Source organism: Dipodomys spectabilis, unplaced genomic scaffold (genome assembly GCF_019054845.1).
Source record: "Dipodomys spectabilis isolate Male_0828 unplaced genomic scaffold, ASM1905484v1 ptg000175l, whole genome shotgun sequence".
In the NCBI taxonomy this organism is placed as follows: Eukaryota; Metazoa; Chordata; class Mammalia; order Rodentia; family Heteromyidae; genus Dipodomys; species Dipodomys spectabilis.
The window spans coordinates 12,720,126-12,744,818 of record NW_024870852.1 but is presented as its reverse complement, the minus strand read 5'-3'; the positions used below and the strand labels follow the sequence as shown (position 1 = coordinate 12,744,818).

At 47.0% G+C, this 24,693-nt stretch overlaps 1 protein-coding gene across 4 annotated transcripts in view; it reads right to left on the bottom strand.

Annotated features, from left to right (window-relative positions):
* Positions 1 to 5,310: 5,310 nt before the first annotated feature.
* The window catches only part of Cep250 (centrosomal protein 250), a 56,746-nt gene continuing 37,363 nt past the window's right edge, over positions 5,311 to 24,693 (bottom strand). For 3 of the 4 annotated variants that reach the window (XM_042694330.1, XM_042694333.1, XM_042694331.1), the window contains 12 exons: positions 23,972 to 24,105; positions 21,820 to 21,958; positions 20,784 to 21,126; positions 20,173 to 20,294; positions 19,071 to 19,191; positions 15,048 to 15,169; positions 11,993 to 14,587; positions 10,352 to 10,465; positions 10,028 to 10,183; positions 9,357 to 9,458; positions 8,215 to 8,277; positions 5,311 to 6,023 (listed from right to left, as the gene is read on the bottom strand). In XM_042694330.1, coding sequence (XP_042550264.1) covers positions 5,757 to 6,023; positions 8,215 to 8,277; positions 9,357 to 9,458; positions 10,028 to 10,183; positions 10,352 to 10,465; positions 11,993 to 14,587; positions 15,048 to 15,169; positions 19,071 to 19,191; positions 20,173 to 20,294; positions 20,784 to 21,126; positions 21,820 to 21,958; positions 23,972 to 24,105 — 4,278 coding nt within the window. In that variant the 3' untranslated portion in view covers positions 5,311 to 5,756. The remainder of the gene's footprint in view (positions 6,024 to 8,214; positions 8,278 to 9,356; positions 9,459 to 10,027; positions 10,184 to 10,351; positions 10,466 to 11,992; positions 14,588 to 15,047; positions 15,170 to 19,070; positions 19,192 to 20,172; positions 20,295 to 20,783; positions 21,127 to 21,819; positions 21,959 to 23,971; positions 24,106 to 24,693) is intronic. The other variant, XM_042694332.1, reaches the window with a different exon arrangement.

Below are 24,693 nucleotides of genomic sequence, written 5' to 3'. Positions count from 1 at the left end.
GCCCACCTTGGCTATCTTCTGTCTTATCCCAGGTATCCCTGTTTAGTCTGGGGACTGATTATCTCAAAATTATCCCATTACTGGGATAATGGCTATGTGTTGAAGGAAATCATGCAAAGGTTCCCAAAAGAACCGGTCATCATTAAGCTGCAGTACTGAGGGGAAGGTAGCCATCTCCAGTGGAAGCTGTTCCACTCGAGGCCCATGGAGGCAGGCAGGAAGCCAAAGGGACTTGGAGTGTGAGTGATGGAGCTGCAAGTGGACCTGCTGGAGATCGTTCTGCTACTGAATAAAACCCCAGTCACTTCTCTCAGATTCCTGGTGGCATTCAAGGACTATATTTTATTATCAATTTTCAATAGCAAACATAGCAGCACCGCACAGCCTATCTTATGAAGTGAATGAGATATGGGGTAAAGTTGAAAAAAAATCGAATGAACAGAACTGTGTATTAAACTGATATAGAAAACTGATCACAGAATCGTCAAGAAAAGAGTTGTTTCAAGTTCCTTAAGAGTGCTATACATGGGCTGGGAAAGTAGCTCAGTGGTAGAGCGCTTGCCTTGCACGTATGAGGCCCTGGGTTTGATTCCTCAGCACCACATAAGCAGAAAAAACCAGAAGTAGTGCTGTGGCTCAAATGGTAGAGCGTTAGCCTTGAGCTCAAGAGCTCAGAGGCAGTGCCCAAGCCCCATGACTGACAAAAAAAAAAAAAGAAGAAAAGAAAAACGAAAAAGAGTGCTATACATAGGGCTGGGAAGGTGGCTCAGTGGTTGCCTCTCATTCATGAGGCCCTGGGTTTGATTCCTCAGCACCACACAAACAGAAAAAGCCAGAAGTGGCGCTGTGGCTCAAGGGGTAGAGCGCTAGCCTTGAGCACAAAGCTCAGGGACAGTGCCCAGGACTTGAGTTCAAGCCCCACAACCAACAATAACAAAAAGAGTGCTATACATGACTAGGCATCTTTTGTAGGCTTATTTTCTGTAGATGAAAAAAATACATAATTTGAAACTTCACTTATTACATTTAATATAGTGTTGGTATTATTTATTGAAACTACATAATATCATGGAGTAAATTATGTTAACATTACTAGGAGCCAAATAGAAATATATATATATATATATGTATGTTTATGTACACACATATGTATGGCAAGAGAGGGTGTGGGGGAGAGAGATCTGAGGATCATGGTTTGAAGCCAGCCCTGGCAGGGAAGTCCATGAGACTCTTCTCTCCTGGAAGTGGTGCTGTGGCTCAAAGTGGTAGCACACTAGCCTTGAGTCAAAAAGTTCAGGGAAAGTACCCAGGCCCTGAGTTCAAGCCCCATGACCAGAAAAAAAACAAAAAAGCAAAACAAAACCAAAAAAACAAAACAAAAAAACCAGACCACAGCACACCACCAAATGCTACTTCCTTCTCCCTCCCCTAATCTTCCAGTAGAGCACCCTTTAGGACCTAACAGGTGGACAACCAAGCAGTAAGGTGCTGGAAGGTTGAGAGGGATGGAAGTCAACTGGGCAGTGATATGCTGGTAGAGTTTGTAACCAGAGTTCCCTACATGTCCACTGCCAGTGTCAACCTCAGCCTGCACTAACCATGTGCCTTGCCGCACAGAACAAGAATGTAGGGTTTTATGTATATGTGTATGTATGTACATTTGCTGGTACCAGGGCACAGGGCTTGACCCCAGGCTTCATAATTTTGCTCAGCTTTCCTAATCATGGCTAGCAGTCTACCACTTGAACCATGCCTCCTCCAGTTTGGCATTTTGCCATTTAACTGGAGATGACATCTTGCAGACTTTTCTTGCTTGCTTCAAATTGTAATCTTCCCAGTCTCAGTCTCCTGAGAATCTAGGATTGCAGGCGTGAGCTGCTCATGCCTGGCCAAGAATGTAGTTTTTTTTGTCAGTCCTGGGGCTTGAATTCTGTGCTTGGGTGCTGTCCCTGAGCTCTTCAGCTCAAGGCTAGCGCTCTACCACTTGAGCCAAAGTGCCACTTCTGGTTTTATGAGTGGTTTATTGGAGATAAGAGTCTTTTGCCCGGGCTGGCTTTGAACTGCAATCCTAAGATCTCAGCCTCCTGAGTAGCTAGGATTATAGGTGTGAGCCACTAGTGCCTGGCCCAAGAATGTAGTTTTAATGGGGGCTTTGAGGTTCCTGGGAAGTCTTGATGCTCACTTGTGGGGAATTCTGCTTTTGGATCAGCGCTAACCTGAATGGGCTAGCTGATACTCCTTGACAGCCTGATGTTGCTCCTGGACCAACAGATTCATCCTTTGACTCCACTCTTTTAGTTGGATATTTTTCTTTTTCTTTTTTGGTCAGACGTGGGCCTGAACTCTGGGCCTGGGTGCTGTCTTTCAGCTCTTTAGCTCAAGGCTAGCACTCTACCACTTGAGACATAGCGCTACTTCCAGCTTTTTATGCTTATGTGGTGCTGAGGAATTGAACCCAGGGCCTCATGCATGCAAGGCAAGCACTCTACCACTGAGCCACCTCCCCAGTCTGGCTTTTTTATTTCTTTTTACTCAGGGCCTTATGCTTGCTAGAACAATTGAGCAACCCTAACACCTCCTCCTTTTGTGTTATTTTTGTTTTTCAGTTTATGCTCGGGCCTGGACTGTGATCCTTCCATTTGTGCTACTGAATTAACAGGTGTGAGCCATCACACCCAGCTGAGATGAAACCTTGTAAACTTTCTTTGCCAGGACTGGCCTCAAAGCACTATCCCTTAATCTGCCAAGTGGCTAGGATTATAGGTTTGAGCTATCATGCCTGATTCTCACTGGCTCTTAACAAGTACTAGGGAAGGGCCCTCCATCTCCTCTTCCTCCAGAATCTTCCTTGGCCCTTTTCCTGGCCTCACTGGACCCCCAGAGGTCTCTTGTTGGCATGTAGGCTGTTGTGTCAATGCTTGTCTTGGTACCGATTCTATTTCTCCTGGATCTAAGCTCTTCCTTTTTAGTATTCATTGTGGAGCTTTGTCAGAAGAATGAGGAGCTGGATTAGGGGCAGCAACAGCCCATCTTACCTGGGAGTGTCTCTATGTGGCAAGAGATCCCTAAGAATTCTCAGGTACACCCTTCTCAGCCGTATACACACTTTCTCCTGACTCCTGGGCCATTCAATATTTTACCTCAAGTCCTCCTGCCTGAGCAAGCTTCAGTCCCTATGAAGGCAGCTAAAAGTCCAGTGGCATTGATAGCAAAGGGCTAAGGAAAAGAAGAGGCCATAAGGCTCCCTCTGGAAATAGTCTACCGATGTAACTAAATAGACTAGGGACAGTGAGGCGGAAGCACGGTCCAGGGAAGCCTCACCTCTAGTCTTTACCTCTCTCTGTGTCCTGGCAAACCCTGGTCCCAGCAGGTGGAGGGAATAAAATCCCAGGCCTTGGGAGTCTGTGTTCTGGTCCTTCTTCATTTGCCACTGTCTTAAGTGTAGTAAGCAGAATTGAGCTTGCGCTCCTTCACAATGTTCAGTCACAGGGAGCTCACTTTGTGGAACACTCTGGAAGCTCCTGTTTCTTTCTGCCCTTTTCTTCATAGTAGTTGGTCAGAGGCAGGATGTGAGAGCTAAAGGTGTTCTCTCTTCCCAAGTCAGACTTCAGTTAAGCAGGGGACTTGTCCCATGGGCCATGATGACACCTGCAAGCAGAGCTGAGCTGAGGTTGCCTTGACGCCTCCAGCTCCACAGGAACTTCTTGACGTCCTGCTGCTGGCCCAAGTGCTGTGGAGGCTCTGGCACCTTAACCTGGTAGGCCTGGCTACAAAACCGGCTTCAACCAGCAGGGGGTGTCTGCTTCCAAAAGTCCCTGAACCTTTGATAGAACTGGAGGCCATCTTGCCTTTAGAGGCTGGTGGAGGGTCAGTTTAGGGCTCTGAGCTGCACCTTGTCCTTGACTACTTTCTCTGCTCGATCAATGGGGCCTCCAAGTTTGGTGCTAGAACTCAGGAGTGAGTGATTAGAAGTCCATGCTCTTCACTTCTTAGTGGAAAGTGGACTGTGCCCTCACACTAGGCTGTGATCGAATGATCCCACCTGCCTCATCCCAACAGACAATGGTAGCTTCTCCTCTAGTATGCACTTCATGCTAGATAGCTTTTGGTGACCAAGATGCTGGACATCTTGGATGGGAAACCAGAGAGTACAGGTGAGCATGGCACAAAGATTGTTGCTCCAACATACAAAGAATGGAGGCAGAAGAGGAGTTGTTCTTCAGCTTTGACGAAGTTGACTGACAATGGTCTTAGGCCTGAGAGTTGGGTTCTGTGTCTACCAGGTCATGTATAAATGACAAGTTCTGCCATAATCAATCTTCTTGACTGGCTGAATATATAGGTACCAGAGTCAGTTCTCGTTGATGTACTCAGGAAGAGACACTTAAAAGGTTTTTGTGAGCTGGGTGCCGGTGGCAGAAGGCTGAGATCTGAGGATCACAGTTCAAAGCCACCTTGGGCAGAAAAGTTCCTGTGAGACTCTCATCTCCAATAAACTCCTCAAAAAAGCTGGAAGTGGCACTGTGGCAAATGGGACAATGATAGTTTGAGCACAAAGAGGCTCAGGGACAGTGCCCAAGTCCTGAGTTCAAGCCCTAGGACCAGCACATACACACAAAGGTATTTGTGCACACAACCATGTATCAAGGGGAATGAGGACAGATGGAGACTCAACTCCATCTAACTTCAGCTAAGGACAAACATCATATTTTCTTTTTGTCGGTCATGGGGCTTGAACTCTGGGCTGGTGCTGTCCCTCAGCTCTTCAGCTCAAGGTGAGCATGTACCACTTGAGCCACAGTACCACTTCCAGTTTTATGGTGCCCAAGTTGGCTCTGAATTGCGATCCTTAGATCTCAGCCTCCTGAATAGCTAAGATTACAGGTGTGAGCACCTGGAAAGGTCTAGAACTTTTAAGTCAAGATCATTTGGTAGTTCCTCATTGTCTAGGAGTTAGAACTGAAGGGCCTCCATAATCTACCTCTCCCAATCTCAGCCTCCATTCTCTGTCACAACCAGATCGATCTTCCCATCAGTTTGCTTAGCTCAGCTTCCCCCGTCCTTCAAGCACCGGAGCATGCCTCCTTTCCTCAGTCCCTAAAATTTCTTCTAGCCAGTGCACCTAATTCTCTGATTCACTTTTGAGTGTTAATCTGGTCTTAATCAATTGGCCTCCAGGCTGTCAGTGGCTTTTCCAAATTACATCGTCTCAGGCAGAAATTCCTGCAACCTGACAGGAATCTGTACATTTTCCTTAATTTCCCTGAAGAGCTTCTGCTGTCCAGGTACACAGAGAGATAGCAGCCAAGGACGAATGCACAGATCCAGGGTTTATTGTTGAAGTGCTGGGAAAATACATTCCAGACAGGAAGTAAAATGGACCTCCCTGCACTTGATACACGCAGAATATTCACAATATACCATCCACAGGCTGTGTGTATCACTGGAGCCTCCAGACCTAGTGTGGACTCTAGTAGGTTCATCAGGTGATAAGAAAGCAGGGCTGTCTTGTTGGTCAGGAGAAAGCACTCCCCAGGCACTGTATGTTAGCAGGCAAAGGTGACTTGCCTCATTCCCACATGAGCTGGGGCCTTCTCCAGCCTTGCAGGTTTCCATCCTCTTCCTAGGAATGGCAGTCGGGTTGGGGAACAATACCAGATCCTTTCTTATAGCTGTGTGAAGGGCCCATGAGCCATTTTACAGTCATCTGGGTGTAAGCCACCAAGCTAGACTGTATCCTTCCCTGGCTGTGGGTGCTACCTGGAGGTGACCTGGGAGGTGCTGGGGCTGGGGTGTGGCAGGACTGGTGGTCCGGGGGATGTCAGACTTTGAGTTAGGGACTCATCCAGCTTGCGGGTCTCAGCCTCTAGGACAGTGGCCTCTGGGGCCTGGGCTACAGTGAGAAGTGAGTGGGAGAGGCTGTGGTGCAGGCCTGCTAGTTCACGACTGGTCTGCACTGAGCGAGCGATGTAATCCTGCCTCTGCTTCCGTTCCAAGGCCAGCTGGGACCGCAGCAAGGCCACCTAATGGGTAGGAAAACCAAGGACAGCAATTTAGGACTCTGAAGTAGTCCCAATTCTTCTGCTCTGTATTCATGTGACTCTTGGTACACCACTGGAATGCATCTACCATATAATGGATCTCAAAATCAGGCTTTAGAGTGTTTGGGGGAAAGTACGCTATGAACTAAGAGAGAACATAGTGATTCTCACTACTGGCTGCACATGTACAATAAATCAAGAGCTTAAGACAGCAACAAAGCTGCTCATCAACTTTACTACAGGAAAATATGCATGTAATAAAATATCCAGGTTTTTTTTTTTGTTTTGTTTTGTTTTGATGCCAATCCTGGGACTTGAACTCAGGGCCTGAGCTTCTTTTGTTCAAGGCTAGCACTCTACCACTTGAGCCACAGCGCCACTTCCAGCTTTTTCTGTTTATATGGTACTGAGGAATCAAACTCAAGGGGTTGTGCATGCTAGGTAAGCACTATACCACTAAGCCACATTCCCAGTCCATGTGTCCAGGTTTTTAAGTATACAATTTGATGATATATGTATATTTTGATGGATGTACTATCCTAACCAAGATTCAGAGCTGTGTGTGTGTGCGTGCGCACACGCATGCATGTGCCAGTCCTTGTCTTAAATTCAGGGTCCGGGCACTGTCCCTGAGCATATTTGCTCAAGGCTAGCACTAAGCACTTAAGCCACAGCGCTACATTTTTTTTTTTTTGGTTGGTTGTGGGGCTTGAACTCTGGGCCTGGGTGCTGTCCCTCAGCTCTTCAGATCAAAGTGAGTGCTCTACCACTTCAGTCACAGCACCACTTCTGGTTTTCTGAGTGGTTTTTATTGGAGCTAAGAGTCTCATGGACTTTCCTGCCCGAGCTGGCTTTCAAATGCGATCCTCAGATCTCAGCCTCCTGAGTAGCAAGGATTACAGGCATGAGCTTCCAGCGCCCGGCACTACAACTCTATGCCTGGACCACAGCTCTACTTTTAACTTTTTGGAAATTTATTGAAAATAACAGTCCCATGGACTTTCCTGCCTGTAATTGAACAGAGATCCTCAGATCTCAGCCTCCTGAGTAGCTAGGATTACAATCATGAGCCATCAGTGCCTGGTTTGATACAGATTATTTTAATCTCTGTAGAAAATCTTATCATTCTCCTTTTGGAATATTTTAGAAAATAATCCAACTCAATTAGATTGAGGTGAGGCCTGATATTAGTACTTTTTCAAAGCTCCCCATATAGATCAAATGTACAGCCAGGGTTGAGAATCACTTCCAGCTTTTTCTGTTTATGTGGTACTGAGGAATCAAACCCAAGGCTTCACGTATGCTAGGTAAGCAGTCTACCACTAGGCCACATTCCCAGCCCTGTGACTGATTATTGAAAGAGGGCTAGAAATAAAAATTCCCCTGTAATCCCAACATTCAGGAGACAGAGGCAGGAGGATAGAGAACTGAGGTTAATCTGTGCTACATAGTGAGACTTGTCTCAAAAGAACAAAATAAAAACAAATCAAAATCCCACACTTTTTACTCTTGGTCTTTGAAGAGAGATATGTGAGCCTTATGAGACAAGTAGGCATAGTTTCCCCAAGGCTGGCAGAGTCATCCCAGCTCCTGTTCCTGTTCTGCTGGTGACAGTTGTGCCTTCAGGGCACAGCTGAGGGCAGAGGCTAACACCCAACTGCTTGCTCTAGCCGGTTCTATGCTTCTTCTTCTTTTTTTTTTTTTTGGTTCTGGTCGTAGGGCCTGAACTCTGGGCCTGAGTGCCGTCCCTCAGCAATTCAGCTCAAGGCTAGCACTCTACCACTTGAGCCACAGCGCCACTTCTGGCTTTTTCTGCTGATGTGGTGCTGAGGAATCGAACCCAGGGCCTCATGCATGCAAGGCAAGCACTCTACCACTGAGCCACCTTCCCAGCCCCTGGTTCTATACTTCTGTGTTCCCCTCAGCTCCTTCCTTTTTCCTTATGCTTTCTGTGACTCTGTCCCCTTCCCATACAAAGCATATGCCAGGTGAAGTTGGCACTGGAGTCTTTCTTGTATCCACTGAAGACAAATTTCTCTAAAGGCAGGAGCTACAGCCCCTCTTCTTGCCAGTGACGCACAAAGGGCCTAACACACAATAGATACTAAACCCTTACTGCCTACACGTAAGGGAGAGAAAAGAGGCTTAGAAGGTGGATCCTTCCAACACCTACCTCTTTCTGCAGTTCAATCACATGCTTGGCATCTGAAGACACCCTCTGTACTTCTTTACCATCCTGAGGAAGACAAACATCTGTCTTGTTGCAATGGGCTGGGCATGGGCTATGGCCTAGAAGTACCTGAACTCAAGACTAAACCTCTACAGGGCATACCCTGGGGTAAGGAGACAAGGGGGCCCACAGCAGTATAATGGGCACTGCCATGGGGGACTTGATGCTAAATGTCCAAAAAGCTTGAATGGTATTTGCTTTTGTGAGGTCCTTTTGTGTTGTTTGTTTTTTGCTAGTCCTCGGTCTTGAACTCAGGCCCTGAGCACTGTCCCTGAGCTTCTTTTTGCTCAAAGCTAGCACTCTACCACTTCAGCCACTTCCGGCCTTTCTGTTTATGTGATACTGAGGAATTGAACCCAGGGCTTCATGCAAGCTAGGCAAGCACTCTACCACTAGGCCGCACGCCCAGCCCAAGAACTTTTTTTATTTAACGGAAATATACCATGCATCTGCTTTGTACCAAGCCTGGGATGTGAGGTGAGGATGCCTCGGTGAAAAAAGATAAGGTGCCTGCCCTTGGGAAGCTTTCTCTATAAGAGAGCTGGAGAGCTAGAGACATATAACCATCAGAAATAGTCCCTCTCTGCCAGTCCCTCTTCAACAGGCCAAGCCTGTTGAGGTTTGAAGGGCAAACCTCAGATTAGAGATAGTTTAAGGAAGTCTCAAACCTCTTTACTAGAAAAAGGGATGCTGTTCCCTGAAATGACATAGACCTATATCTTATAAACTTAGTTCTATAAAGACATCTATGAAATCTCCAAAGCGGAGATCAATAACCCTATGCCCAAGATTCTGGCTAGCTCCCTTCTCATGCTCCCAAGGACTCCTCTGTTATTTCCCAGGTGAGCCAGAGATGCATGCCTGAGAATGTACAGATACAAATTCCTGTGGATGCAGGGCTACTAGCCTTCACCCACCAACGCATCATGGGCCTCCTTTCTCAGGGCTAGGACAGACTAAGCAGTGTGGAATCCAATCAGGAGTGGCTACAATGGCTGTTTCTACATCAGAGGGTGGCTTGGAACATGCACTAGAGAGGGTTGAGTTTCTGATCTCTAGGGGTCCAGATGGGAAAAGAGATAAACCTGTTGTATGGGTGAAGAGGCCATGGCTTCACTGATCTCCTGGGACCCAGCTCGAGATGTGCGCATGGAATCTCTCTTCAGCTTCCTCCGCTCTCGCTCCACCTGCCCACATGCAAGTGAGAAATCAGATCTTGGCTTGGAGCAGTACATGTACAGTGGTGAGTATAAAGGGACAGCAATAGGATTCAAGACTCCTAGGCTGGGGAGAGCAAAGACATGTTCCTGGGGCAGAGGAGGTAAGCCATATCTCAGGCTCTTAGAGAAAAGGTAAGCAAACATTTTCTGTAACAAGTATCTCAGGTTTTGTGGGCCATTCACAACTGCCCATTCTCCATGGGCAAACTGCCACAGACAACATATGGTTGTGATCCAATAAAATCGTATTTTAACTTTTTTTTTTTTTTGCCAGTTCTGGGGCTTGAACTCAGGGCCTGAGCACTGTCCCTGAGCTTCTTTTTGCTCAAGGCTAGCACTCTACCACTTTGAGCCACAGTACCACTTCCAGCCTTTTCTGTTTATGTGGTGCTAAGGTATCGACTTCAAGCATGCTAGGCTAACACTAAGCCACTTGCCCAGCCCTAAAATTGTATTTAAGAAATAGGTGGGTTTGTCCTACAGGTTGGGATGTGAGTAGACATACATACTCACTGAAGAGAGCAGACATTACCGACCTGCTCCAAGGTGATCCGCAGCTGGACATTGTGGCGCTGTAACCTACTTCGGTCAATCTCTAGCCGTGCCACCGCTTGCTGTAGATGCTCAAGCCTTTGTTTCCATGACTGCTTCTCCTCCATACAAGGACTAGGCTCAGCCTCTCCTCCTAAGACCTGTGGAGAAGACTTGTGAATCTCACCTGGACAGCCCAACATGCAGCTATGGGGATCAAATGGAGAGCAAAAGAAACAGTATGGCAGGTTGGGCATCAGGGATCCAACCCCCAAGGAGGAGAAAAAGCCCTGACAGGAATGCTCTGTTAGGAGTTCCCAACAGCTCACCTCTTCAGGCTGTACTCCCTGTTCTGCTCGGGGCTCCTGCTCTGCTGGGTAGGCTGAGCAGGGGCTGTGTAGCCGCTCCTTCTCTAGAGTCTGTCTGGTGAGTGCCAGCTCCTCCTGGAATATGGAGGTAAGGGACAAAAATCACACCTTGCCAATTTTTTAGTCAGATCTTCCTCTGCTCTCTCCATCCTCATAAAAACAAATTCCATTTCCTTACAGAGAGTAGACTTAGAATTCCTGGAACCTCTTAGCTATTCTAGAACCTTCATTTTCCAGACGAAGGAAACGAGGAATATTCCTAAGATTTCAGGGTGAGCATTCAAGTGAACTAGGTTCAGAACTCCCATCTTGTCTTGGATCACAATAAAGCCAGGTGATGACCTGGGACATTGACATGTTCTGGAAAGCAAAGACTTGAGTCATGCAGAGCGGGATGCAACATTACCTTATTAACTAAATGACTTGGGTCAAAATATGAGTTTGCTCCAAACTCCAAATTTCCCCTTTACAAGTGACTATAAGTTCCAAAAAATATGAGGTTAAATTTCTTTGGATGAATGGGGAAATGTAACTCATTTTTAGGCACCCTATGTTTTGTAAACAGTAACAGTCAAGAAAGAGGTCAGAACAGAGGAAAGGAGTGTGGGTGTGGCAGAGTGTGAAAGGAAGAGCTTGAGGTTTTTTTTTTTTGGGGGGGTGGGGGGGACGGTCATGGGCCTGGGCGCTGTCCCTCAGCTCATTGGCTCAAGGCGAGCACTCTATCACTTGAGCCATGGTGCCACTTTCGGTTTTCTGGTGGTTTACTGGAGATGAGATTCTCATGGACTGGGCTGGCTTTGAACCATGATCTTCAGATGTCAGCCTCCTGAGTAGCTAGGATTATAGGCGTGAGCCACCAGTGCCTGACAAGAGCTTGAGTTTGAATCAGACTGTTAGATCCAATCTACTTTGGCCAGTTACCAGCTATGACTTGAAACAAGTTAACCTCTGATTGCCATATCTCAACTATAAAATGAGTAGTGTCAGTTCCTTTTTTTCCAGGACAGTGAAAGAAAGGGAAAGTGGGGCTGGCATGTAAAATGCTTTAAAGGATGAAGAGTTGTACCTAAAAGATGCCTTTGAGTATTTGAGGAAGAGTGGGTGAAATGCCCTACTCTAGTTATATCAGTGAGGGAACACTGTGTAGTAACTCATGAGCATGGAAATGCCTTCCTCACCAGCTACATGCTGTTTTTTCTTTTTTTGCTGTGTCTATGAGGATGGAAACAGACAAGGAATTTCACTGATGAGTGCCTTCTTCTTGGGGAGATATGCTCACTTTTTTTCCCTTTTTTTTTTTTTTTTTTGCCAGTCCTGGGGCCTGAACTCTGGGCCTGGTTATTGTCCCTCAGCTCTTCAGCTCAAGGATAGTGCTCTATCACTTGAGCCACAGTGCCACTTCTGGCTTTTTGTGCTTATGTGGTGCTGAGGAATCAAACCCAGGGCCTCATGAATGCAAGGCAAGCGCTCTACCACTGAGCCACCTTCCCAACCCTGGTATGCTTACTTCTAAGGTGCCTCTAGGCCCAAGGTGGCAGACAGCCCCTGAGCTTAGCCAGATAGGCTCTGTCCTTGGTCCTTACTCCCCCTGGAGTGACTCACCTGCAGTCTTTGCTGTTCCGATTCCTGCTCCAGGACAGAAGCTTGTAGGAACATGGTTACTTCTTGCAGACTGCTGACACTGGCTTTGCTCTGGGCTAAGGACAGTGCCAAGTCCCGAGCTTTCTCTCTCCACTCAATCTCCCTGGCTTCTGTCTGTCTCAGGGCTACCTGTAGTCGCTCCAACTCCCGCTGCAGCTTGGGCCCTAAAGAATCTAGTTTTGAGGATGGTTCCTCCACTGGGGAGGCTTTGGAGCTGGGGGAAAAGGCCTCTATGTTTTTCTGTTGCTGGGCCCCTCTCAGCTCCAGGATTTCCTCTTCCTTTTGGGCTAGAATCAGCTGTAGCTTCCTTAAACTCTCACGAAGACCCCTGGTCTCTTTTCTTTCTTGCTCCTGACTCTGCTTCTCTTGAGTCCTCTGGGCCAGAGACTTCTCCAGAAGCTGTCCCTGTTCCTTTTGCTGCCTCAGCTCTTTATCCCTCTGGGCAAGCGCCTGCTGGAGCTGCTGCATGTCCTCTTGATGTCTGAGATCCTGGTCTTGAATCTCACCTTCTCGAATCCTCAGGGCCTCCTCCAGCTGTCGGGCATGTGCCTGGCAGGCATCCAGGGTGGATCTCAGAGTAGTACTGCTGGCCTCTAGACTGTGGCTCAATTTGGCCTGCTCAAGGAGACTCTGTTCCTTCTCCTGGAGGGAGGTGTGGGCTTTGCTGAGGGCCTTCTGCAGAGCCTCTGCCTGACCCCATGCAGCCTTCTCCTGCTGCCTAAAGGTCTGGTTTTCTGCCTGCAGAGCCTCTAGCTCCTGGTCCCGTTCCTTGAGTGTGGCTTCTGCTTGGAGGCAGCTGTCCTGCAAGGCTCTGGCTTTGGCCTCATGCTCCTGCACCTGCTCTGCACACTGTTGCTGAAGGGCCAGTAGAGCCTTTTCCTGTTCCCGAGACTCGGCCCTCAGATCTCCCAACACCTCCTGCAAGGCCTGCACTTGCCGTCCTTCCACTGCCAGCTCTTCCTGGAGTCTTCGTACCTGCTCTCTCTGCTCCTCCAGCTCTCCTTGGTGCTCCCTCAGGGTCCTGTGGGCCTCATCCAGAGCTGCCTGGAGTGCACTTTCCTTTTCTTTCAGACTCTCCTCTCGGGTCTGTGCCTGTTGCTGTTCTCGTTCTAGGGCTTCAAGTTCCTGGTCCCTTTGGGTCAGGGCTCTCTGGGCCTCTTCCAGCTGACATTGAAGTGACTGCTCTTTTAGTTCCCCTTGTTCCTTTGCTTCCTGCAGGTGCCGCTGTAGGATCACTATCTCTTGTTCCTGCTGGGTCAGTAGCAGGTTGGACTCACCTACCTTCCTATGCAGGCCCTGGAGCTGCTGTTCTAGCTGCTCCTTGTGCTCTCGAAGTTCCTGGATGTGCTCCTGCTGGCATTCTACCTCCTTTTCCTTCTCACGCAGGATCAGCTTCATGTGCTCTAGGCTCCCGCGCTGTGCTTTACTAGGACTCTTTGCTTCCTCTACCCGTTCCTGTACTGAGGGTCTCTGAGAGGCCATCTCTCGGCCATGTTCTCTCAAGGACAGTTTGATCTGTTCCAGGTCCTCCTCTAAGATCTTGGTCTGCAATGTCCTCTGATCTTCCAGAACCTGAATCCTTTCCTTCTGCAGTATCAGCTCCTGGCCTCTCTGCACTAGGTCCTGAGTCAGATGTTCCTTTTGCCTTTGCAGATCCTCAATCTGTAGGCGCTGGGACTTTACCTCCTGGTCCCTGTCCTGAAGCTTTCTTGCCAGAAGGGTGCTGTGGCTCTCCTGCTCATGGAGCTGGCTGCTTTTCACTTGCAGCTCCTGGCTCCTTTCTTCCAGGTCTAGTGTGAGGTGAGTCAGGGCCACCCTCTGCATTTCCCTCTGCCCCTCCAGCTCCTCAATCATCTTCTGTAGGCTCTCCACTTTGTGATGGCTTTCTTCCACTTCCACGGCCAGGCGTTCCAGAGTTACTAGCTGCTTTTTTAGATCCTGAATCTGTCCTCTCTGTGACTCAATCACTTGGGTCTTCTTCTCCAGTTCCAGAAGTTGATTCTCCAAGACATTTTGCTGGGCCTCTCGGTCCTTCTCAAGCTCTTTGATCTGTTCTCTCTGCACAGTCAGCTTCTGCTCTCGCTCCTGCACAGCCATAGGTAGGTGTTCTAAGACAGATCTACACTTCTCCAGCTCCTGAATCTGTTCTTGTTGCAGATCCACCTCTTGATTCCTCTTCTTCAGGTCCAGAGACAGCAGTTCCAGAGCAGCCTTCTGCATTTCCCTCTGTTTCTCCAGTTCCTGGATTTTTCCCTGCAAAGTCTCCACCTCCCCTTCTCTTTCAGACAGGGTCTGGGCCAGTAGAGCCAGATTCTCCTGCAAAGCCTTGCCCTGAGCCATCTTCAGCTCTCCCTGCTCTTGCAGAGCCTGAGCTCTTTCCCGTTCACTCTCTACCTCTTCGTTTTTCAGTTTCAGTGCTGAGCGAGCTGTTCGCAGGTCTTCTTCCAGAATCTCAGCCACATTTGCTTGGGCCCTGGCTTCTGCAACACATGCTTGCAGGCGGTCCACTTGGGCCATCAGGTTCTCCTTCGCTGCCCGAAGTAAATCTTGCTCACTCTGGAAAACAAGGGGCAAAACTACCTTAGATTGGGATACGTCCCTGATACTACAATACACTCTAGCACTTGCCTTATTCTGTGGTCTCAGCGGTACCTTGGGCAAAGTAAGTGATGCATTCCATTTTTGCTGATCCTGTAAATGAGCATCTGTACCACCACACAAGTATGGCTCTGCTATTCCCAGGAGAAAGGGTCTACTGTGAATGAGTCATCTCAGACTCTGTTCTTACAGAGCAAGTGATAAAAATCTCATCCACATTTCAGAAAAAAGTAATTGAAGGAATTATTAGGAGCTTAATACTGGTCTTCAGGGACATTTGGACAGCCGGAGGAACTGAGTATTGCTGAAGGAAGCTGAGCATAAAGCCACAGGCCAAGATTAAGCCTGAGAGGTCAAGTCTTGGGCCTTAAGGTAGAAACCTTGAGGCACCCCTCCCACAACACCAGTATCACTTCACCTGAGCATCCATTCTTTGCAGCTCTGCCTGCCGTAGGCGACTCTGTAAGGATGCCACAGTCTCATGCAGGTCCTTCAGCTCAGATTCCAGACAGTTTTGTTTTCCTTCCCACTTGGATTTCTCTTTGGGAAGAGCAGAGGTAGTGGAGTCAAAGCCATGGTTGGGAGTGTGAGAACACAGGGTACAAGAGGCAGATGGAGGATAGAGCACAGAAGCAAATGGGAAGGAGCCAGGAGGGAGAGAATTACATCCAGTGTCCTAAGACTTCACTCATCTGCCAGCTGCTCCTGTGGTCTAGCTTCCCTGCTGTCTTCACAGGCCAATCCTAGTAATCATCTTAACACTTTTCCCTCCTTGTCACAAAGATCCTCAACCTTAAACTCCAGGTAGGGTAGAGCTAGCTAGTAACGGGGGTGCCTTCCAGCCCCCAATTACGTGAATTTGTAGAGGTTCCTTGAGACCTGGTGGCTCTGCTGCCTGCCGCTCATTTCTGCAACATGCTCTAAAAGGTAGCTCTGTGTGTGGATCTTGAGAAGCCATCAAAATTGTCCTCAAAAGGCCCAGCACCTCCCTCACCCCCATATGCCTTATTCTCTTCTACAATAGAAACTTGAGCCTCAAGAACCTTCCCCCTCCTCTCGTTTCCAAATAGTCATCACCCCCCTAGTCCTAGGCTAGGCTAGAGATATGCTGTCCCCAGATTCCATCTCCTTGCTTTCTCCCAAATAAGCCCATGATCATTTTACCCTCTAAAGTTATTTTAATGGCATAATTAGAAATAATAAAAATAAGTGGGAGCTGAGCTCGGGTGGCTCACATCTATAATCCTAGCTACTCAGGAGACTGAGATCTGGATTGTGATTCAAAGCCAGCCTGGGTAGGAAAGTCTGTGAGATTCTTATCTCCAACCAGAAAACTGGAAGTAGAGCTGCGGCTCAAAGTGGTAGAGCACTAGCCTTGAGCAAAAGAGCTAAGGGACAGTGACCAGGTACTGAGTTCAAGTACCATAACCAACCAAAAAAATTTTTTTAAAAAGTGGAGCTGGTAGTGTGGCCCAAGTGGTTGGTAGAGTGTCTGCCTAGCAAATGTGAGTTCAATTCCTAGTACTCCCACAAAAGAATATAGATAAATGGCAAAACAAAATTCTCCATTTGGTGGTGGGCGTTATTTGCTTGTTTTGGCTTTTGAGACGGGTCTTGTTATGCACCCCAAGTTAACCTTGGCTCATTCTATAGTTCAGGCTATTTTCTAGTGCTTCTTGTTAGGCCCACCTGGGAAAATGGCCCCTTCCCTCTCTGTACAGGATCCCATGTGACCCTACCAAGAAATCCCCACCCAGCACCTGTAGCCCAGGTAACTGGTGCACCTGGGGGTAGGGGGAGATCCCCAGGCTCTGAGGTCACTTCCTCATACACTGAGGTCATGCCTCCTTCTTGCCCTCCCCTATATAATCTCTTTCTGCCATTTGTCCTCTCTTTGCACACCTCCATCTGGATCAGGCTGGCATTTTGATTCTCCCAATAAACTCTCTTCTGCCTGAATCATGAGAGGTCTCTTTTCACTAACCCTTATATCTGGTGCTGAAACCCGGGAGGGGATAGTGTCAGGAGTTGCTGGATCCCATCCACTTCTTTTTTTTTTTTTTTTGGGTCCGGTCGTGAGGCCTGAACTCTGGGCCTGGGCACTGTCCCTCAGCTCTTCAGCTCAAGGCTAGCGCTCTACCATTTGAGTCACAGCGCCACTTCCAGCTTTTTTTCTTTTTGCTTATGTGGTGCTGGGGAATTGAACCCAGGGCCTCATGCATGCAAGGCAAGTGCTCTACCACTGAGCCACCTTCCCAGCCCATCCCCTCCACTTCTCTACCTTTCCAAGAGTCAATATGCTTCCTCGAACCCAAACTGTTTAGGCAAACTGTCCTGAGTCCAAGACTCACTATAAATAGAAATAGCAGAACAAAAACACTAACTGGGACATACCATCCCAGCAATGAGCAAAAACACCAGTGCGACATCATCCCAGCAAGAGGGATGGGACAAAGCTAGTCCTGGCAAGGAAGGATCATGGAGAGGAGTAAATCATTCAGAGGCAGTTGCAAAGAACTGTATAGATAAGGGGATGGTGTAATTTTGTACTTGCCCTTTCAAAACTAACCAGAACTGGGAGGTCAAAAAAATAGTTAATAAACATGCTTATCTAATGCTCGAACCTGACTTCTAACTGGACAGGAACTTACATTTTTGCCTCTGTTACCTGCTATTTCTATTTATAGTGAGTCTTTGACTCAGGACAGTTTGCCTTGGCATCATCCTAGGTCTCCCATTCATACCCTATAGTCCAGACATCTATAGTCCCATTACAGGCAATGATCAAGGCCTCCTACTGGTCCCTTATCCACTCAAATCCAGCCCCAGCTTCTGACTGGTTATTCTTAACCGGTCCACCATGCTCTCCCCTACCCAGTCACCAGATGTTAATCAGTCAGAAGCAGTTAGGGATATGATCCACCAACTCCAGGACTGCCTGGAATGCAGGAGACAGGAACTGGCCAAGTCATCCAAGTTTTTCTTTTCTGCCCTTCTGCCATTTGTAGGCCATCTAATATGTTCTTTCTTTCTTCTTCTTCTTCTTCTTTTTTTTTTTTTTGCCAGTCCTGGGGCTTGAACTCAAGGTCTGTGCTCTGTCCTGAGCCTCTTTGTGCTCAAGGCTAGTGCTCTACCACTTGAGTCACAGCACCACTTCTGGCTTTTTCTGAGTAGTTTATTGGAGATAAGTGTCTCACAGATTTTCCTGCCCAGGCTATCTTGATCTGTGGTCCTTATATCTCAACCTCTTGAGTAGCTAGGATTATAGGCCCATGAGCCACCGGTGCCTGGCTGTTTTTCTTACTGTTCAGCCCCTGCCTTGTAAGATGTCTTTCAGACTTTATCAAGCGAATGCGTTCACCACCAAGGAACTGTTACTGCTGCCATCTCCTGGATTGGAAGACATCTCCACCTTCTACTCCTAATTTTGATGCCCCTTGTCAGCAGGAAGTAGGCCAGAGAGAGTCATCATTTCTTTATCAAAAGGCTGGAATGTTAGGTCTGCCCAGGAAAATGGCCCATTCTCTCTCCATGTAGGACTCTATGTGGCCCTCTCTACAAAGACCCCATCCAGCACCTGTAACCCAGGTAACTGGCACACCTGGGGGCAGTAGGAGGTCCCTTAGGCTCTGAGGTCACTTCCTCATCCTCCGAGGTCACTTCCTCATATGCTGCAATCACACTTCCTTCTTCCCTCCCCTACATAATCATTAGTTCTCTCTCTGCACACATACATCTGCTACAAGCTGGTAAGCTGGTTCTCCCAATAAACTCTCTTCTTCTCAAAATGCGTGGAGGTCTCCTTTCATCAACTCTTACATTTCTAGTTTTTTTGTTTTTTTTTTTAAATTTCTATGAATGCAACTGGGAATGTGGCTTAGTGGCTGAGTGCTTGCCTAGCATTTATGAGGTCCGGGTTCAATTCTTCAGCACCATATAAAAACCTCAGTACCACACAGCTGGATACTGGTGGCTCATGCATGTAAGCCTAGCTACTCAAGAGGCTGAGATCTAAGGATTGCAGTTCCAAGCCAGCCCAGGTAGAAAAGTCCCCGTGAGACTCTTATCTTCAATTAACCATTCAAAAACCGGAAGTAGTGGCTCCAGTGGTAGTGCTAGCCTTGAAAAAAAAGAGGCTCAGGACAGTGCCCAGGCCCTGAGTTCAAGCCCCACAACCAGCCCAAAAAAAGTAATAAAAATTATATTAAAAAACTGAAGACAAACACTGAAGTCTCAGTATGCCAAATCTTTCCCTTCTAATCCCTTCCCAAGGTGGCTCACAAAGCAGAACAATAGTCAAGGGACTCATTGCCTTTGGCAGATGAATTAGACATCATCTCACAGTTGTGGGTAAACAATGTAGAGTGCTGCTAAGCTAATTCCTGCCACTTCAAGTCTTCCTATCTATCCTCCTTCACATCTGCCCACCTGCATGCCTCACCTTCCTGGTTCTGGAAGAGTTGTTTCTGCAGGTCCTTTAACTCTGACTGGATCTGGTTCTTCTCGGCCTCAACACTAGTTAGACTCTGGGCCAACTTCTGGACCTGGTCACTCAGATTATCCTGGAAAAGGAAGGGAAGGTTTGAACTTGAGCTCCTCATCTGTACAAATCTATCCCAGTCTGGGCTCAAGCTCTGTTCTCACTCATAGGCTCTAAGGTAGTCTGCCATTATAACCCCAGTCTCAGCTCCTTGAGGATTTTTGTTTAAACAACCAAAAAAAAAAAATCTGAACTTACATGTGTTTAGTTCCCTGATATAAAGATGAGTTTTGTTCTAATTGATTTGAATCAGAAAGACTCTCTGACTTATTGTCTAAGTTTTTTGAAACAGAACTGTTCATAGGGTGCATTTCTTCCCTCCCAAATGTCTACCTTAAAATTTGTCAGCCCAAAGTCACCTTTTTACCTTTTCTTTCTAGACCTCTCCAAGCTACTAGGAGAAGTTGTTTCTCTCTCCTACTTCCAACAGTGTATTATTCACGACTGTGAAGAAGCCAATTACTCTCATCAGTTATGTTTTCTATCAGAATAAAGTTTGGTCTCTCAACCAACAGCCCTCTTAAGGATAGAAGAGATCAGGTCTCTTTGTATCACCTGCTCAGAGTGGCTGGTGTATGAGTGGCACTGAAGGTGGAATTTGTGGGACCTTTAGTTCAGTTTTATGCCTAGAATGAGTTTATAAGCAGCAACCTCAAATCTTAGTGGTCTCCAACCTCCCACGCTTCTCTTGGAAGCCTGGGTACCAAAATTAACTTCATGGCTGAGAGAAAATGATGCAAAACAAAATGACATGTGTATTCAGGTCTTGCAGTTAGTCACTTAATCCTCACAATGATCCTGGGAGGTAGGCCTTATCTGCCCTACTTTGCAGTTGAAAACAAGGCCCAGGAGATCCACCTGCTTTGGTCCCAGTTGCCAGGCAGTAAGTAATAGACAGGCACTCATCCCAAACTGAATCTCAAGCTGCATATTCCAAACTGTATAGTCTGTCTCAGACTTTTAGCAGAGTTAAGAGTTCTTGGATAGAGGACAGAGAACCTACCCGGGCCTGCTGAGTCTTGCACAGGTCTTGGTGAAGCTTGTGGAGGGCAGATGCCACGGCCTCAGCTGAGAAAGCAGTCAGGAGGGGTCCTCTCTTAAAAAGGTTCCTAGCTCCATTCTGGTCTGAAGAAACGAAAATCTTCTCACCTGGCTGCCATTATGTAAAGAAACCGTTATCTCTTCCCCAACAGGGAGAGATAGCTTCCTACTGGCCTCAAAGAATGCTTTCTTGGCAATTCATTTACATACATGTCAGACACTATGGTGGGAACTATATAATGTTAGCTAGTGTTTCATTTACATGACAGGAATTGCAGGAGCTACTTATAGCTACCAGCTCCTTGGAAAAATACTAAGGTATGTAAATACTTTGAACATTCTCCTTTTACAGTTGAGGAAAATCAAACTCAGAGAAATTATAGGATTCTTCCTTGGTCACACATCTAGCAAACAGCAGAGATGGGGTTCAAACTCATGTAGAATGAATCCCAGAGCCTGTGGCCTTAACCTTGATGCACTATTGCTTAAGGATCTACATTTCTCTCACTTCTCCCCTGGGAATTACGCCTAGTTTTGGCCCAAAGAACTTAAGTTTCAGGGTGTTGGCCTCACCTGGCTCTGGGCCCCAGAGTGGGGGAGCAGAGTCCCCTCCTCCCCTTAGTTCAGGTCTGCTTTCATATACAGATCCCAGGGCCTCTTGCAGGACAGAGTAGAGGCTGGCCAGCTGGGCCTGGGCCTGGTTCACAGGCTGCTGCTCTGCTGCCAGAGCCTCCAGCTGGCTCTCAGTGCTGTGCAGGCGTAGCTGCAGTTGAGTTGTCTTGGCTTCCTGGGTCCACAAGGAAGCTCGAAGCTGCTGCTCTGTGATCCGACAGGCCTCTAGCTCCTCCAGCAGCTGTGCTTCCTGGGCCACAAAGTCGGCCTCCCTTTTCTTTACTTCCTGCTTGAGCAATTCCACCTGCCAGGGAGGAAGTGAACTCATTTTGAGTAGGGAGTAGATATTCTTCCAGGCATCAGTCTACTCAATCCCTATGCAGAGCCTGACCAGAGCAAGAAAGGTTTCAGAAGACTCAGCTCTCTCGTGGGTAGGGAGGACTCTGAATAAGTAGCACTCTGACATCTAGAGATGACCAGCTAGGCCCAGACTACCATAATGGGCTCAGGCTCTGGCTTCCCAAGTAGACAGATTTGTCAACTCCCTGTTATGATCTCTGCTCTGAAACCCCTAGTAGTCAAATTCAAACTGTCTAAAAGGAAACTTGTCTTTACCTGTCTCACTTTTACTCCCTCACTTCCCCTCAAGTTCCAAAGGTATAGCTGTGAGAAGAATGAATCCCTGAGGGTTATCTTGCTATTACCTACTTCTAGTATTTCTCACTGTTCAATCCTCACTGCTATATTTTGCCAAAAGGCCAAGCACATGTGCAAGTGACTATACAAGGACTAGGCCTGCCTGGGCTCTGCTGCTCTGGACACTGTTTCAGACTGTCAGGTTCCCTACAGGGTCCATTCTCATCTGAGTCATGTTCCCCAACCCTGACCTTGCCCAGCTCTTCTGACAGGGTTGTTGAGGCCCAGCCTATCTTGTTATTAGGAAAAAGAGAAGTATCCTCCACCAAGAAGCAGGGTGTATAGCCATAGAGGAACGTACCTGCATACTGAGCTCTTTCTGCCCTTTCTGGGCCTCCTGCGTGGCCTGGTGCAAGGAGTTCAACTCTTGCTGTCGAACACTGTCAGTTTCTTGTAAAACAATGAGTCTCTGTTCCTTTTCCACCAGTGACAGAGTCAAGCTAAAAATAAAGGAGTCAGAGGGTATGTCATTCTCTCTAGGAGTAAGAATTGGTCTATTCTAATTCATAGCACTATTAAAATAGAAATAGTAATAGCAATTTCAGTGTCACCATAAAAGGTACCATTTATTGAATACCTACTAAGTGCTCCTAGGTAATTACCTCATTTCAACTTACCTATCCTTCTCTACTAAATTTCACATGTATCAAATTTGGTATGTCCAATCTTCCCATGCCTTCTGAACCTTCAACTCTAACCTAATCATCTCCTACTATTCTCTCTGCCTCTCTTTATCACAGGATCACAACATAGAAACCTTGACCTCTTCACAGAGTTCTCCTTCATCCTACCCATATCTAACCCATCACTACACATAATTAATTCTCTGAACATCTCTTAGACTCTTTCCATCCTCCTCTTCCCTATTACCTACCCCGGATTAAACTCAGTATCTCTTCTGGGTATTTGTATTGGTTTCCAGATGTTCTTTCTGCCTTTAGTGTTACTACCAAAATGATCTATCCTTTTTCAAACTCTGGTAACACTGAAAATGCATGTTGCTTTCCATTCTGAATGGTCTTATGTTACTCCTGATGTTTCATACCATTACTAAACCCTTTTAATACTTCATAAATTGGATAATATTCATTTTCCTGTTTGAAATTCTCCAGCATTTTTCTACTAAACAATAATTACAGGTGGTTCATACCTGTAATCCTAGTTACTCAGGAGGCTGAGGTCTGAGGATCATGGTTCAAAGGCAGCCCAGATAGGAAAGCCTGTGAGACTCTAATTTTTAATGAATTGACCTCTTCCCAAAAATAAAGCTGGAAGTGAAGCTCTGCCTCAAATGGTAGAGCATTAGCCTTGAGCAAAATGAAGTTCAGGAGCTGGGCACTGATAGCTCATGCCTGTAATGCCAGTCAGTAGGCTGAGATCTAAAGGCTGTGGTTCAAGGCCAGCAGGGAGACTTTTATCACCAATAAATCACCTAAAACCTGTTAGTGAAGCTGTGGCTCAAAGTGGTAGAGTGCTAGCTTTGAGCAAAAAGCTCAGGTATAGTGCCCAAGTCCTGAGTTCAAGCCCTATGACCACCACCACCACCAAAAGCTCAGGAACCACACACAGGCACTTAGTTCAAGCCCCAGCACCAGCACCAAAAAACAAAACAAAAACAAAAATCCATAAACCCTTTGCCATTGCCTACAATATCCTGAATAAGATGGATTTGTCTAGCTCTCCTCATTTACCATGTTCCACACTTCATCTCAGGGCCTTTGAACAGGATTTCTGATTTTACTGTTTAGAATTCTCCTTCACTCCTTTGTGTGGGTGACTCCAATTCAACCTTCAGTGCTAGTTTTTTTTTTTTTTGGTCGGTCGTGGGGCTTGAACTCTGGACCAAGGCGCTGTCCCTCAGCTCTTCAGCTCAAGGCGAACGCTCTATCACTTCAGCTACAGCGCCACTTCCGGTTTTCTGGTGGTTTATTGGAGATAGGAGTCTCACAGTCTTTCCTGCCCGGGCTGGCTTTGAACCGTGATCGTCAGATCTCAGCCTCCTGAGTAGCTAGGATTACAGGCGTGAGCCGCCAGCGCCCGGCTCAGTGCTAGTTTAAACACAACCGTCTGAGAAAGTCTTTCCCAAACACCTTTCCAAAGCAGATCTCTGTTCTTATTTCCATTTCACACTGTTTCTTTCTCCACACTAAGTATCATAGTCTATAATAATTACTTGATTAAAGTCTTCCCCACAAAACTGTAAGTTCTACTGAGGCAGGGACCACATTGTCCTGTTTATCACTGTGCCCCCAATTCTGGCAGTGTCTCCAAGTATTTACTAAATGAACGAAATTTCAGCTTTGAGGGCAGGAACACATCCTTCTCTATATGGCTGCATATATATACCAGAGCTAGACATGAAAGAGGATGTGACCAGAGAAAAGAACTGTCAGATTATTGCCACATAACCCTTGCAGTCAGAAAGGCAAAATCCACCTCTGTGTCTAGCCTACCTGGCTCTCTCTCTCTCTAGTTCCTCCTGAATTCGGCTATATTCCTGGGCTTCTTTCAGCTTCTCCTGAACCTCTTGCTCCACCAGCCTGTAGGAGTTATCCTGGGCCACCAGCTGACACTTCAGATCTTCCACCTGCAAGGTTATAGGCATAAGAACCAGATGGCAGAGCAGAGGGCCAGTGGGAGTATCCTTCTAGCCTAGGGCTTTAGGGTCTCGCACAGGGAATGGCCTATCTCTACAACGCTAGAGATTCCAATCTCTTTTTTTTTTTTTTTGCCAATCTTTTTTTTTTTTTTTTTGCCAGTTGTGGGGCCTGAGCTCTGGGCCTGGTGCTGTCCCTCAGCTCTTCAGCTCAAGGCTAGCACTCTACCACTTGAGCCATAGCACCACTTCCAGATTTTTCTGCTTATGTGGTGCTGAGGAAGTGAATCCAGGACCTCATGCATGCAAGGCAAGCACTCTACCACTGAGCCACCTTTCCTGCCCCTCTAACTGTTCTTAACCTCTTTGTTCCCTGATAGCATCTAGCCTGGCTATCTCTCAGCCTCACAAATACTATATAAAGGTAGATATGACTAAAAATCTTGTCTGAATACGACTACACACAAAGGCAAAGTGGGGAGTAAATATATAGTGACAGTATCTTTTTCCCACAGTACCAGGGGGTTTGAACCCAGGGCCTTACACTGTCAACTTGGCTTGCTGGCTCATGGCTGGTGC